Raw genomic sequence first — 16,754 nt, 5'->3', positions numbered from 1 at the left:
GTATAAATTCATCAGTAATAGAAAATCACATTAATATGGAATGCTGCAGTAAATTTACATATCAACCCTGTTAGCTGGTAGAACAATACTGTTCCCTTCTTAAAGATAATAGACCTGAGGCTTATGGGCTAAATGATGTGGTAAAAACTCTCATCTCTCTCTTTAGAATGTGATACCAGTATGTGTTCTATTTCAGTTTAATCATTAATTTAAATTCATGTCTTCCATATTTGTTTATAAGCGTTTCTCCTGAACTTGACTAATTCATAAATTAAAACTGAAAGAAATGGACTAGATGACCTTAAAGGCCTCTTCCACAGCACAAAATTATGATCCTAATGTACTTCTGAATTAATCAAGAGCTGAATAAATGAGAAAAGCAAACTGAGAATTTTGTTTGTTTTTGTGAGAAAGATTCTTTTCCCCTGACCAAAGGGAATTCTAGAGTATCTTGGCATTGAAGACTAAAGTAGATATCTTTCCTTTCCTTTTGTATCACATTCTCTAAAATAGGCAGTCTTTATTCGAGTGTCAAAATACTAAGTTACCAACTGTTAGAGGACAGAGTATTTAAATTTCTTGACACAAATCTATTATCAGTACTCATTTTCTGGGTCTGTTTCCAAAAGGAAATGAATATTATCACATCCTTTGTAGGTATTCCCCTTGCCTCCTCCCTTCCCCTCCACCCCCAGTTTATGGCTTTTAAAGATTAATCAGTCATTTGCAATGGAAGGAAGTATGACCTTTCTTTGAACAAGATTTTCTTCTGCATTTTGAACTTTCATTTACAGCCTCCATAGGAAAACTACGAACATTTAAAAGCCCTCTGAGATGCAAACAAAAATTCCACCTGCCCCCACATCTTGATCTTTTTTATTTCCTGAGCAGTAAGCTCTTTCTTCAAATTGTATCAGCAGCTTCAAAGTGTTAAAACCTGAAACTTGGCTCTCTTGTTTGATATGGCTGATTGTGAATTCCATTATGTTCACATGTTAGCCCAGGACTACTTGAAGCATGTTCAACAGATGCCACAACTGGAATCATGTCTACATAGGACATCTCAAATACTTCAAAAAGTTGCTTTCTCTGTCCAAGAAGAAGTTGAAAAGGATATGGAAACATTCTTGAACACTTTGGACATTACTTCTGTAGATTGTGCCAGAAGAATTTTCAACAGTGTTATGGAAAAGGAATTTGAGGATGGCATCATCAACTGGGGACGGATTGTCACCATATTTGCTTTTGGGGGAATTCTCATTAAGAAACTTCTGAGACACAGAGCTCCACTGACTATGGGCACTCATGAAGAAATTTCTCATTTTATCGCTGAGTTCATAATGAACAACATAGCAGAGTGGATAAGACAAAATGGAGGATGGGTATGTTTTATAGAAATATTTCTCAAAACTTTTTATTGGTAAAATAATGAGTTACTAATTAAACTTACTAATAGTTTAATCTACCTAATGATTCTATTTATTTAGCAGTTTTTCCTAAATAGCCAATTTTACAAGTTTAGTTCTCAACTAAAATTTTCTGGTATGGTTTCATACAATCACATTTTTGTAGTGCTAGAAGGGGACTGTATTAGCAAATGTAGAATATTTTATTTGTAATAATATATATTTTTTAAAAAAACTGATGCTTCAGTGATCTAAAAATAATTAACTGTCAGATATACCCTAAGAATCGACTACTAATTTTTATTATATAGTACAGGGAATAAGAAGGGCAAAAAGTAGATGTCAAGGGATGATGGGGTAGCTTGGGAATCCAGTGAAAAGACAAGAGTCCCATAATTCCAGGAAGAAAATAGGCAGAAGCAAATAGATACTCAGCTTATAAACTTGGATGAAATGTAGCTCATGCAAATAGGTTGGCTTGAAGAGATAAATCAGAAAGCTGGCAGAACCCAATAACCAGAAATCAATATAGAAGGGAACTTTAGGAAAAAGATGACACAATGTGTCTTGTTTGGCTTTCTTGGAAAGGGTTTATATATCAAGGAACATGTTGGGCTTGCATCTGAAAGGTCAAGACTAGTTTAATATGTAAGGAACCATCCCTATTTTAGGCAAGACATTATTAAACTAGGGTGGATATTTTCTCATGGTTGTTCTGACTTTATAGACAATAGAACATGGAGATATTTTAATTAGCAATTATTATTTTAGATGAGACTGTTATACATGTCTGTAAATCCACAGCTCAGGGATATTTTTTCAATTTTCTTATTTTACAAAAAATTAAACTATATTCTCAAGTAATAATCTTTGTTGATAAAAATGTATACATTACCCTGTCTGATGTAAAGTAAGCATGATGTGGAAGTCTAGCTATTGGTGAGATCCTTTTTTTTTTTTTTAAACAAGCTTTTCAGACCTTGGCAAAATTATGATTTGTGTCATCATCTGTTATTATTCCTTCAAAGACTTAGACATGCCTGGAACTATGATGGCCACTATGCTGAACAAGAATTGATATGATTTTCACACCAATAAGTAATCTAATCCTACTATACTTTTATTCTTTAATAAGAGTGCCATTATCTTTTTTGCTAATTGAGATAGCTTCAATTATACTTAAAATTATACCTCATACAATACCTAATTTCTCTTCAAACTATCCCTGTGAACTGGAAAGAGAAACCCTATGATCTCCCAATTTAGTGTGGAATAACAGAGAAATTAATTGGCTCAGAATTTAATAATTAGTCAACCCAGAATAAAAAGGTCTTTTGTCTTAGAAGTTCTTTTGGCTTAGTTTGAGTTAGTTAATACATGTAGTATGTTCAACCATGATGCAGTCACATGGAATTATAAAATTATTTATGTTCTGTCTTCACATAGAATTTACTTTTTACTTTTTTATTTTTAAAAATCAATATATCTATATAGATATAGATAGTCCCAATACAATTATTCCATCAGGGTTAGAAGATAGGGTCCCTGAAGATGCAGATTTGGAGGGCTGCTAGTCTTGGAAGTTGGAAGCAGACAATGGTAAGGCAAACCTCTTGTGTCTACACACCCAAGGTCAAGAACTTTTGCCCTCTTCCAAAAAAGACTGGATCAACTATTTATTATTTATGTGTTTATGACGATTTTAATGCTTTCCATATGATTAAAAACAAAGAATTCATTTTTTAAAACAGGAAAATGGCTTCATAAAGAACTTTGAACCCAATATGGGATGGCCAAACTTCACAGATATTTCAACAAAGATCTGGAATGTATTTTCCTTTCTGAAGTAATCCTTTTCAACTGAAAAGTATCAACTTGTATTGTGACACCTGACTACTCTTAAACACCGGCTAACACAAGAACTCTGATCAAGATTTGCTTCTTATGGACATGACCAGTCCCTTGCAGAATCTATGACAATTTAAAAAATCAGCATTTTTATTAACAAACTGAGTGTATGTCTATAAATTTGGATTCAATCTATTTTGCTTGGAGTAGTAGCTTTAAGTTCTGAGTTAATAGAGCAGCATAGCAAGATACAAGTTCTAAGTCTTATCACTTCATAAATATGTTCATTTGACAGAAACACACCAAACCTCAAATATAATTATCAATAAATGTATACTGATATGCCCTTTCTATATACTGTTGTACTAGTTCCGATCTTTCTTGAAAATAGAGCTGGTTATGTTATTTAAATATCTTCAATGTCTCTTAAGGATTTCCAAATAAAGTTCAACTCTTCTCCACAGAATTTGATACCCTACATAGTCTGGTACTCCTCTCTTTCTAGTCTTGGCTCATATTATTCTTTTCTATGTATTTATTCTAACATCTAGTCAAACGATTTCCAGCTAGGAGGTAGAGAGGTATAATGTTGGGCCTGAAGTCAGGAAGATTTGATTTAATTTTGTCATCATATATTTACTGAGTGAAATTAGGCAATTCACTTCACTTCTGTTTGCCTCAGTTTCCCCAACCATAAAATGGACATAATAATACCATCTACCTCCCAAGGCTGTACTGTGGATCAAATGAGATATTTATAAAACACTTAGCACTTGCCTGACATGGAGTAGATGCTTACTACATGCTTCCTTCCTTTGCTCCTGCCTTCCTTGTTTTTGCTATTTTTTTGTTTCCTTTATTCAACTGCTAACTATCCTTTAAAAGCCAGTTCAAATGTCAATGTTACCATGAAACATTTATGATCTCTCAGATGTAATAACATTTTATATGTATTTTATATTCTCATCATCTATCTAGTACAATACCCTAATTTAAGTATAATTATGTGAAGTTTAAACTAGCACTTAAATAATTGATACATTGAATTAATTTGATTGTTCACTTACTATAATACTTGAATATACTTTATACAATAAATTAATTTTATTGAGCACTTGCTATATGCTTCTCTATATGAACAAGTACTTGGTCCTAGCTTCAAGTTTTCATTTTGGTTAGAAGCTTAAGATAATGTTAAAATAACCATCAGGTTAACTCTGATTAGTGTATTTTTAGGCTGAAGCAGACAGAAATCTCACTCTAGATTTAAAATATTCAGTTCAGACCAATTGATGAAGTCCATTTAGTTTAAAGGAATTCACTCCCTCCTCAAACCTATCTCTTAAGAGTCCCTAATTTTCTTTAAAACATACTTAGGCTCCTGATTCTCTCAATTGTTAAAATTGTTTCAGTCATGTCTCACTCTTCATGACCCCATATATATATATATATATATATATATTTTTTTGTCAGAGACATAGGAGTAGTTTGCCATTTCCTTTTCCAACTCATTTTACAAGAAAACGGAGGCAAACAAGGTTAAGTAACTTATCCAAGATCACATACTTAATAAATGCTTGAGACCATATTTGAACTCAGGAAGATTAGTCTTCTTAACTCCATGACAGGCATCCCATCCATTGTCCCACCAAGCTGCTTGCCCCTCCTCTTAAAATTACTTTATATTGTTTTGCATATACTTTTTACTTGCTTGTGTGCCTGTCCTTCCGGTAGAACTAAAGCCTCTTGAAGACGTGGAAGTTTTGCTTTTTCTCTTGTTTCACTGAGTATACCTTAAACTTAGTAGGTCCTTAACAAATTTTTAATTTAAATTAGGAAGCTTTTCTTTTCACTCCAGCTACTCTGGATTTGTACATAAATACTTCAACAAGTCATTAATATTAAGAGTACAATGCAAACCCTATTCACTTTGGTAGACAGTTTTCTAAATTTCTCCTAGTGATCAACCTTGTGGTGATGAGTCACCTTGAATTTAGTGAGACCGGTCCTGATACTCAATTCAATTTTGATGGGACTTAGAGATTAGTTTCTCTTTTTAGAAGAGAATTGAGTAATGGAGTTAAAAGCCCTTTTAGGGGTTATCTAATACAAAAAATATCCATCCAATAAAATAGTCCCTCCTACAAATTTCTTACATAATCATTTAGCTTCTTTTTTTGAATGTCCAGTGATGGGAATTTAATATTTTTGAGAAGCAGCTTGTTCCATTGTCAGATAGTTTTAAGAATTAGGAAAAAAAATTTTTTTTATATAGAGCTGAAATATACTTCCTTGAAGCTTCAATTCATTAGTCCAACATCTGGAACAATACAGATGAAGTCTATTTTCTCATTCTCAAATTATAGGGTATACTGAGTGCTAAACTAAGGAGTCAAGAAGAAATAGGTCCAACAAAGTCTGCCTTTAATATTTAACTCATTACCTATATGACCATGAACTGTTCATAACCTCATTTTCTCATTTGTAAAACGAGGTATCTTGCTATTGAACCTAAATGTCTCTGGAATAGAAGGTGAGGCTGAGGACTTTGCTAACCTTCCCTCATTTAAATCCAATTCACTTATATGTCATAATATTACCTTCCAGATATCATGGTCCTCTTCAAGAACTAAGAATAACTGCACAGAGTTTTATGGACATCAACTAAGATATGTACAAAATACTCTGTAAATCTTAAAATATACTTTATAACTGTCTATATGTTATTACAATATTTGAATATAACTATCACATTTGAATTCAATTTTTAAAAATTCTTATTGTCTACTATGAGCAAATAGCTAGGTATTGGAGATATATATAAAAACAAGATGTGATCACAATTCATTTTTCTTTTCTTCTTTAGGTTAAATATAAATAATTCTTTTAACTTCTTCATATAATATAGATTCCAGGTCATTCTTCATTATGTTGCTAGAACTATGACATCTTGAAACCTTGTGATGATTCTTGACCATTCCATTGATTATCCAACTGTAATGTAATACCCCTTTCTCATATGGACATTTTATTTATTTAAAGGGGCAGATAAAGGACATATGTGAGAAAGAAAGAAGCAGCTTGTGGAGAAATATAAACTGTTTGGAGAGGATCTGGAAAGAAAAACCCAGCTCTTTAGTACCTGGAGCCACAGTTTTGAGAAAATCCCAGTGAAAGCAGACTTCCAGAGTCATTATTTCCCAGCAGTTAACTTACATATAACTGTTTTTAGAACTTGGGAATTTATTGCTGGGAAATTCTGAATCAAAGAACTGTTTGGGGACCATGGATTGTATGACAAATTTAGATTTTCAGTTTTTCAAACTAATATAGAAATAGGTCATAACACATGAATAGGCACTGATTTGAGACAGGAGAGACAAATATGCCAGAAAATTTAAAATTAAAGCTGAGACATCAGAAGCTAGGAAAAGCAAAGCCGTCAGAAATTGCTATGTCAAGCCAACCTGACATGGCAAGGTTCTGCAGTTGAAACTGGGAGCTGAACTGACTGGAGAAAAGATCTGCTTGAAGCTGGAGAAAATAAAATCCTTTGATGTAAAGTTCTCTAGTACTACCTTAGTTTTAGAGAAGGGACACCAAAAAGAGCTTATCACTGTTTCAGTGGCCAGAAAGTGGTAGTGAAACAATTTTTATCGAATAGGAAAGTAGAGGCCCAGTGGTGGAATGTTTCCATTATCTTACAGGTAAAGCAAAGTTCAGATTGTTCCCAAGACTAAAGACATAAAAAGCCTACCATCCGGAGTTGCTAGTTGCTATGGTTTCTGCTTTCTCTAAGTTTGTGCCTACTGTTTCCCAAAGACATTTCTGTATCGGTGGGAAAATGTGATTCAAGTTTATAGATTTATAGGTTATATTTTGTAAGTTCTGTATTGGTGGAATAATGTGGCCTAAATATCATGGTATGATTATTACTATTTTGTCTTCTACTAGTAAATATTTTATGATTGTGATTAAGAGTGAATGGTGGCCAATTTGTTTAAATGTAAGACACTGGGTGGTGAACTGTGAACAGAAGACATATGTCTCCATAGCATGATTGTTCTTAGGCCCTGAAAGTAAGTTGTACCAATATGGTCACAATATTTGTTAAACATTTCCCAATTCCGTTTTCATTCAGTTCAGTCTTTATTCAACTCCCAGTTGAATATCTGACACTCTATTACAATGAGAAATGAAGGGCCTTATAAAAGGCCACACAGCTAGTATATGTCAGAAATAAGACATAATTAGGTTTTACTGTCTCTAAGGTCAACTATTTTTACTACAACATGCTATCATGACCATAACAGAAAATTACAGAATATAAAGGAAGTTATTTACCTTAGATATAACAAATATGAGAATTCAGGAAAAAACAGGAAGATTTAAAATTATACACAGTAAAATAAATAGAACCATATGCACGATCATGATAAAGTACAATAAAGAATAATACAAAACTCAATGTTGCCTAATTATAATGCTCAATTTGGGACCCAGGGAAAGGATCAGAAAATTATTTCTGAAAAAGTGTATGTGTGTCTAAGGATAAGAAATATTTTATAAACTTGTCATATATGGTTGATGTATTGTTTCATTTTACTATTTTAAAAAGCCTTTGTTACAAGGGACAAAGTCAAAGTCTTATTAGTCCTATGTCCATTATTATTATTCTTGTTCATTACTGAGGTCAAAAGCAGCTAGAATTTAGCCCCAGCTCTGTTGCTGATTATGCCCCCATATAGCTTTCTAGGCACTCCATCACCTAGCTGGCCCTCCTCCCAATGGGTTTCTTAAATTTTTTTGAGTTTTTGTGTGGATCCCAGGGCTTCTTGGCCTCTCATTTTTGGGTTCAACTATTATCTCTATGCAGATGTCTGTCAAACTGATCTATCTAGATCTTTATGTCACTTACAATTGTTATATTCAGTCCCATAGCACCAATTATCTACTGGATAGCTCCATCTGGATATCTCATTCATCTCAATATCAACATGTCCAAAATGAAATTCATTCCCCTCTCCTCCCAACCTGAACTATATTTCCAACTTCCTTATTGGTCTCACCTCCAACTTTCACAAATAAACAGTTACCAATCAATCTTTCTACTCTTTCTTCTTATAGCACTTCTATAATTCCAGCACACAGTGCTTTTCATCTTGATTAATAACTTCCTACCTGGTCCTCCCTCAAGTCTCTATATGGCTGTCCAATAAAAATTCCTATGAATTTAAATCGCATCACAGTTTAATTACATTCTAGTAATACTTATATTCCATCTCCTATCTTGGTGATTTTTGTATAGGTTTTTCCAAACCTACCTTCTTCCAAGGGTCAGCTCTGGTGCTATTTACTAAGCAGCATTTGTTGATTAACTCAGTTATTACTTCTTTCTCCCCATCCCCAATTACATATATTTTGTTTAATAGCGTTTTATTTTCAAAATACATGCAAAGGTAGTTTTCAGCATTCACCCTTGCAAAACCTTGTGTTCCAAAATTTTCTCCCTTCTTTCTACTTTCCTCCTCTAGACAGCAAATAATTTAAGTTAAACATGTATAATTCTTTTAAACATTTCCACATTTATCATGCTGCACAAGAAAAATCAGATCAAAAAGGGGGGAAAAAAGTAAACAACAACAAAAAAGGTGAAAATACTGTGTTATGGCCCCTATTCAGTCCCCATAGCCCTCTTTCTGGATTCAGATGGCTCTCTCCATTACAAATTTATTGGAACTGGCCTGCATCTCTTCACTGTTGAAAAGAGCCATATATAGCAGAACTGATCATCACATAATCTTGCTGTTGCTATGAACAATATATTCTTGACTCTACTCACTTCACTCAGCATCAGTTCATGTAAGTCTCTCCAGGTCTTTCTGAAATCATCCTCCTAATCAATTCTTATAGAAGAATAATATTTCAAAGTATTCCTATACCATAACTTATTTAGCCATTCTCCAACTGATGAGCATCCACTCAGTTTCCAGTTCCTTGCCACTACAAAAAGGGATGTCACAACATTTTTTACACATGTGGGTCCCTTTCTCTTTTTATGATCTCTTTGGGATAAAGACTCAGTAGAGACACTGTTGGATCAGAAGTATGCATAGTTTTATGACACTTTGGGCATAGTCCCACATTGTTCTCCGGAATAATTGGATGGGTTTACAACTCCACCCATGTATTAGTGTCCCAATTTTCCCATAAACCCTCCAACATTTATCATTACTTTTTCCTGTCATTTTAGCCAATCTGAAAGATATAAAGTGGTACCTCAGTGTTATCTTTAATTTGCATTTCTCTAATCAATAGTGATTTAAAGCATTTTTATTATGACTAAAAATGACTAATTTCTTCATCTGAAAATTTGTCTGTTCATATCCTTCGACTATTTTATCAATTGGAGAATGGCTTATTACATATATTTTATATTGACCTAATTGGGTACTGGTTGTTTACCTTCACTATTTTACTTTTGTTTATCTCTAACATTCAGCATGGAGTCTGGTACATGGAAGGCACTTAAAGGCTTGTTGAATTAATCTTCTCATCTATAAGGTTATACAAACTCATACTATACTATAAGATCATGCTACCTCATAGGATTGTTGTGGAAAAAGCACTTTGTAGAACCCCCCAAATTAAATATAACGTTAAAAGTGCCTTTACAATTCTACATAAATAGATGCCATTACACTTGATTCTAACGACAAACAAACCTTGAGAAGCAATGAGAGGTAAGTGGCCTCCCCTTTTACAGGAGGAAAAGAGAAATAAAGTGATTAATCCAAGTTCACATAGTTAAGTGGCTGTGCTTCCATCGTGCTTACCTCAACACCCAGTGCAATACTTTCCTATTTACCGACTTTCTCACTATATCTAACGATTCTAGAAAAAGGAACATTCTGATCTTGCCCAAATAAGTTTTTATTCCCATCTCTAAAATGAGAGGGAAGACAAAAACATGTGGGAGGATAGGCTAGTTAATTTCCAAATAACATTTTAACCCGGACTATTCATTAGGGAAGTACATCCTCCTCTGCAGTATTCACCTAGGCTCATAGGAGCCTTGATTCTTACAACTTAAAGAACTAGTGTGGTGATAAGAATACTAGACCCGAATCCCAGTCCTGCGTGGACTTGGGCAAGTCCCGTAATCGCTTGGACTGCGAAGGTCCCTGCCAGCTCTGAATCCCAAGCTCAGTGCATCCACTTCACCCTTCCAGCTGAGCTCGTCTAAACCTGGGACTCCTCAGCCTAGCACCGGCTATTACATTAAGTATCCCCCAGGTTTCCCGAGGCGCACGAGGGGGGGCGGGGCCTGCTGGGGGGAGGTCGTTTCCGAGGTCAGGTTCAGGTCTCCCTCTCCCCGTGTCAGGTTGGCTGGCTCGGCGGGGCGGGCCCGGTCCGCACTCCAACATGGCGGCTGCGGCGGCTTTAAGTGGATTTAAGCGCAACATGCGGGCCGAGATGAAGCAGCGGCTGCGGGCGCTCAGCGCCGAGGAACGGCTCCGTCAGTCCCGTCTGCTGACAGAGAAGGTGCGCGGGGTAAAGCCAGAGCGCGGGGTTAAGCGGGTATAACCACCTTGCCTGACTCGACTTTGGACGCCGCTCAGGCGCGGGCGGGCGCACGTAATTACGCCTTCAGGGACGCGACACTACCCCCTCCCCTTTCGCGTTTAACGTGCGCGCTTCCGCTTTTCTGCGTGTATCCTTCCCCAGACATTGGAAGGGCTCTTTGATTCCCCCAGTCACCGTACAGATAAGGAAACCGACCAAAGTGAAACTGAGGCCGTGGGGAGGAAAGCCGGAGTCTATCCACGAGCTCTGGCGCCGGCTTCAAGGATTCTTTCCTCTGTCATTCCTCTTTCCCCAAATGCAACAGTTACAACTCATACTTCAGTCTATTTCTTAAAACGATCTGGCACAGAGCCCCACACCAAGAAGAGGTTAAAAATGGAAAAGTCCCCAAATCACTTTTGAAGTTGAAGCCGCGAGTTGTAGAGTGGGTGGAGCGGCAGTGATAGGACCGTTCAGATAGTTTCTGTACTAATAGCGCAGTATAAATGTTCAGCAGTTCTGCACGTCAATTAACGGAAGACCTCTGCCAGGCACTGCTGGGTGCTGAGAATGCAAATATATGATTTTACCTTCAATGGTTCTTGCCTACCAGGCTATAAAACTCCCTGAGTAGAGATTTTTACCTTTTCTGTCTAGCACTGTTTCTGGGGTGTACTGTTCACTCTCCCTCAACTCAGGATCTTAATAAACATTTGTTTAAATGAATGAAATGATGCCGTCAAATTATACGATTAAAATTACTTTGTGTCATGGTTCTGCACAAAGTATCCATTTTAAAAACGGGCCATTTTTGGAAAAAGAATGAAGACATAGAACAAGGCTGCATGTTTTAAGTCATCAAAACGGCAGGATAATAGTATGCTGGATTTGGAGGCAGGAAGAATTGGATTGAAATCTAACCTCTGATATCAGATGTGTTACATGGGCAAGTCACTGCTGCACCTATCTTAGCCTCATTGGCAAAATGAAGGAGGAGGATTAAATGATGTCAAAGGCCCTCAAAACTAAAAGTCTGTAGTTCTGTGATTAGGCAACTCTTCATGACTAAGTTATAGAGCGTGTGAGGTAATTCCTGTGGCACTGAAATAAAAATCCTTGATGTTTGAATGACATGGGCAGTGAATGTTAAAAGGATTCAGAGGAAAGATCACTTTCCTCTGGGGTGATTAGGAATGCTTTCATGAGTGAGTGAAATTTGATCTGTGCTTTGAAGGATTGGATTTTCCTGGGTATAGAAAGGATAGAAGTATATACTAAACGAAATGGACTGATTACTGGATTTGGAATCAGTAGAGTTAGGACCTAGTTATATATTCTGGAGAAGGAAATGGCAAACTAGTCTTTATCAAGAAAATTTCAAATGGAGTCACTAAGAGTCAGATATAAGTGAACAACAAACAACATATCCAAGGACTTAGGTTCTGACTTAAAGGTTTATTAATTGTATGACTTTGAATCACTGTACCTATATTAGCCTGATTTCCTCATTTATAAAATGAGATTGTTTATACTCTCTCTCTTTACAGATGTGCACAGAAAATACCTTATAAACTTAGAATTATATGTAAATGAGAGGTTAATACACTGGTGTACTTTTAAAGAGTTGGCTGGAGCACTGAAAAGTTAAATGTTTTACTCAGCTTCAGATCTTTGTTGTGTTCAGACTATTTTAAATCTAGACTTTCCTGATTCCAAAGTTAGACTTCTCTAAAGTTATAAATACCATTAATATGCTGATTTAAATTAGTGGAGGGAGTTTTTACATTAGTGCTCCCCCTAAAGATATACTGCAATAATATTTTAATACTTCAAGGATGTACATTTCCTTGTAGTGAGTGATGCCTTCATGAATTCATATTGCAGCCATTCTATAATTCAGAAGAATGGTGCCCTGTGGTTCATAATCATTTTTACAAGATGATAGGAAAATATATTTCTTATCTCATTAAGTATATTCTTCTGGACAAGAATTATCATTACCATATTTTAAGCCATAGCCAGAAATTCTAATCTTATTCTCAAGAACCATCTTCTTAATTAGCTGATCACTCTTCTAATTAGCCTCTCTTCTGAAGGCCTTACTTCAGTAAACAACTTAATGGAATACCTTTTTTTTTTTTTTTTTTTTTTTTTGGTTAAAGAGTCTTCAATTTTTTCAAAAGGATTCATAATACCTAGTAATAATATCCTAGGTATTTTCTGTGTTATTTGTCCCCATATGAATCAAAAGGAGTTAGTTGTGATAATTAGGTTTGACATGTCAAGTACATATCCTAGGCAATTAGATCATGCAATAGATAGAACATTGGGCCTGGAGTGAGGAAGACCCGAGATAAAATTCAGCTTCAGATATTTAGCTGTGTTATCCTGGACTGCTGTTTGATTCAACTTCCTCAGTTATAAAAAGGGGATAAGTACTATTATTACCTAGGGTACACGTGAAGATCAAATGAAGTAATATTTGTGAAACACTTTAGCATAGTAAATGGCATATTGTACATATTTAATAAAAGATTGTTTCTTTCTTCCCTCCCTTCATTCTTTTTTTCCTCTTCCTTTCTCCCTCTATTCCTTCTTCTCTGGACTTTTAATTTGGTTCATTGTATCTCAGACTTCTGAGTCAATATTCATTTATTTATTTTAGCAAATTTCTTTCCTTTTCTTACAATATAATAAATTTGTTTAGTTAACTTTGATTAGAAATTATTCAATTTTTGTGTCTAGCCCAGATGAAGGTGGATTTTTCCCTAACCTCTTTTCTGTGAATCTCAATTACAAAGTCAATTATTAAATTTTTTTTCCTCTTCATACATTTATCCTCTATCATACTTTTTTTTTAAAATAAATTTCAGATATAGCTTCTAGTATTACTTTTTGTTAGCTTATCATTCCTTCCACTAGCACTTTACTTCTTGAATTAATATTCATTATTTTAAACCCATTACAAATGCCACCACTTTCTTGAAACTGTTCATGATTTCTCTAATTATTAACAATTTTCTTCCTCAGACTTCACTTAGTCATGCCATATTATATATTATTATTATTCCCTTACTATTTTGTAGTGCTCATATGAATTGAGACTCTTTTATCTACATAATATATCTCCATTGATGCTTATGGTACTCTTCTTACACTTTATGTTCTCCTCCTACTCTGTTACAGAAATAGTAGCCATCTTTTTGCTCTTCCTTGAACAAGATATTGTCTCCTGATATTGAATTTTTGCTTGCTGATCACCATGCTTGAATTTTCTCTCTTCTTATCTCTACTTCCTAGTTTCCTTCAAATGTCAGCCAAAATTCTACCTTCTGCAAAAGTCTTTCCCTCTTAATTCTGGTGTCATCTCTCTTTATTATTTCCAATTTATTTCTTTAGCATGTCTGTACACAGTTTGTGTGTTATCTCTCCCATTAAATTTCTTTTTGAGAGCAGGAATTCATGTCTGCCTTTTTTTGTATCTCCAGTGCTTAGCACAGTGCCTGGCATATAGTAGGCATTTAATAAATGCAAATTTACTGAATTATAAAATGATAATAATGATATAAAACTTGCCTCTCAAGTTCACTACCTAGGACATGAGAGTAGGATGACTAAGTAAATGTTAACTGTTTTTCTTTTTAAACATGATTTACCTGGAGAGAATCTTATAATATTTTGGAATTTTCCCCAGTAGGACTAAAAACTTCACTTTATTCTATCAGTTTAAAACTTTTACATTAAGATATGTATATTGTCAGCAACACAGAAAATAAAACTGCCATGTTCAAGATGTCCTTTGGGAAATTTATGTAATATGAGATGTGTTTTTTTTTTTTAAATAATATATACAGAACCAAATATAGATTGACTATAAGTAATTATTTTCACTAGAAGTGATTTTAGTGTGTAATACTCTATAGTTCCTCCATGGAAGTGTTCCTCCAGGCTTTATTGTGCCCTGGAGATGACTCAGAGTTCTTGAAGGCTATGCTTGCAAAGCACAAGCTTAGGTAGTGCCTACTAAGCTAAAAAAATCCCAAGGAAACACTCTGAGCCCTTTGTCCAGTTCAGAAAAATCTTTCATTTGCTTGACTTATAGGATGATGAATTTTGCACAACTCAGGAAGATCGCCTAAATGTCACAATTTTATAATTTGCATGTGTGAAAGGATGACTCACAATATCGAAATCATGGATGCTGGATGTGTTGAGCATGGCATGTAGTAACCATGAAATTTGATTTCTGTGTGGAAGATATTTCTCAATATCTTCTTTACAGTTCTGTTACCATAAAAACACAGCTTCTGCAGAATTTATGAAGTAGAAACAATAATAATGGCCTGTAGCATTTACATGCAGCAAACTGTTTTTACATATCCTGCCTTATTTTATTTCCCTCACAATGATCCTGTAAGTTAAGCAGAGAAGAAATTATTATCTATAAAACTTCCCCAAAGTGGAATGAGCTGTCTCTTGAAGTCATAAAATCATAGAAGAATTGTAAGGGACCTTAACAATCAAATGGTACAATGCTCAGATTTTGCAGATGGGGAAACAGATTAAGTGTTTTGTTCAAGGTGACTTAGGTAGTAGGTGAAATAAGTGTGATTTGAAGTCCTTTGACTTCAGATCCAGCATTCTTTCCATTATGTCCATCTCATATTTCATATTCAACACTTCAAACAGAAGGTAATGGACCTTTCAGCTTCCCCCTCCCCCTTTTTAGAGGATATTATAGAAAAAATTCCTGAGAGTCTGTTAGGTGCTGAATGTATAGCATGTAGGAAATGTAGGAATTAACATAGCCAGGAATGAGGTCCAAGAGCTTTGGCTCCTTATCTAGATGCCTTTTTTTTTTTTCCCCGAGTAGGATCATAATGTATTTGGGTCACCCACATTAAAAGGTGTCATACTTTTCAAAGAAGGCATGTCAAAGAAGGCCATCAGCTCTTTTGGATTCAGGGAATGTGGAGGAATAGATTCCATCATATCTCACTTCAGTTCTTGAGCCTCTACTAATGTACTTCACTTTTCACAAAACCAAAGATTGACAGTAGTGACACTTTTAGATCTAAAACATAAGCCTTTACTTAATAAAATGAAAGAAATAATTACTTTTAAAAGAAAAATATTACTTTTTAATGAAAGAAATAATAACATGTGTTCAATATAAAATCAAATGTGGGAATAATACTTTTAATCTACACATAAAGATGCCAACTCAATATCTATGGGTGAAAATAGGCACACATTTGCAGAAAACTTAAGGAAGGCTCACACTGTCAGAAAACCTAAGTGGGCACATAGTTATCGTGTATGAGCTCAAGGTAACACTACTGGAACTCTCAACTTAGGTGTTTTCTTTCTTTCCTAGGAAATGTCCCTAAAAGTTCCTTGATGAGAACAGCTTCTTTATTGAACAGATGTGTCACTCCTAAGACGAGTTGATCTATACTGTGTTTTACTAACACCTCATACTAGAACTAATATAGTCAATCTGCTTAGTGACTTCTCCAATTTTTTATTTCTAAGCTGTTCCTCTACTCCATTGTATTTATTTCTCGACAGTAAGTATAATGTCCATCACTTTAAACGTTGAGGTTAGCTGATTTAGTTCTTAAATCTGGTCTTTCATCTCTCTTCTCTTACTCTTAGAATTCAGATTCTGAGTCCTTTGTAGAAATTATCCCACTTTAACTTATGGTTAATAATGGAATTCTCATCTTCTATCTATAGTCAGATAAATTATCTTTATCCCATAATCAGAGAAAAGTTCTGATATTGTTGTCTTTCTAGATTATTATAGCTTTTCACATTTTTTCATCCAAAATAAAAAAGAATAGCAACTGTCTCAGAACTTTGAATTCAAATAACCATTTCTTAGAATTCTGATCAAAGGATGGACAGAAGCAGCTACACCCAAAGAAAGAC

General features: G+C 34.9%; 2 protein-coding genes across 2 annotated transcripts in view; both read left to right on the top strand.

Moving 5' to 3' along the window:
- The first annotated feature begins 594 nt into the window (after positions 1-594).
- On the top strand, positions 595-3,732 carry BCL2A1 (BCL2 related protein A1). Its single transcript, XM_051973960.1, has 2 exons — positions 595-1,382; positions 3,158-3,732. The coding sequence occupies exons 1-2, from the start codon at positions 963-965 to the stop codon at positions 3,254-3,256; spliced, it is 519 nt and encodes a 172-aa protein (XP_051829920.1). The 5' UTR covers positions 595-962; the 3' UTR covers positions 3,257-3,732.
- A 2,318-nt stretch (positions 3,733-6,050) lies between these two features.
- Positions 6,051-16,754, top strand: part of MTHFS (methenyltetrahydrofolate synthetase) — a 103,537-nt gene continuing 92,833 nt past the window's right edge. Inside the window, exon 1 of the mRNA XM_051981148.1 lies at positions 6,051-10,799. Coding sequence (XP_051837108.1) covers positions 10,680-10,799 — 120 coding nt within the window. The 5' untranslated portion in view covers positions 6,051-10,679. The remainder of the gene's footprint in view (positions 10,800-16,754) is intronic.

This window comes from Antechinus flavipes, chromosome 2 (genome assembly GCF_016432865.1).
Source record: "Antechinus flavipes isolate AdamAnt ecotype Samford, QLD, Australia chromosome 2, AdamAnt_v2, whole genome shotgun sequence".
Lineage (NCBI taxonomy): Eukaryota > Metazoa > Chordata > Mammalia > Dasyuromorphia > Dasyuridae > Antechinus > Antechinus flavipes.
This window is presented reverse-complemented; position numbering and strand designations above follow the sequence as displayed.

Excerpts from the sequence above, each read along its gene's own strand:
- BCL2A1 (XM_051973960.1), top strand. The coding sequence starts at position 963 with ATGGCTGATTGTGAATTCCATTATGTTCACATGTTAGCCCAGGACTAC. Across the intron at positions 1,383-3,157 it reads TAAGACAAAATGGAGGATGG|GAAAATGGCTTCATAAAGAA; the intron begins GTATGTTTTATA and ends TTTTTAAAACAG.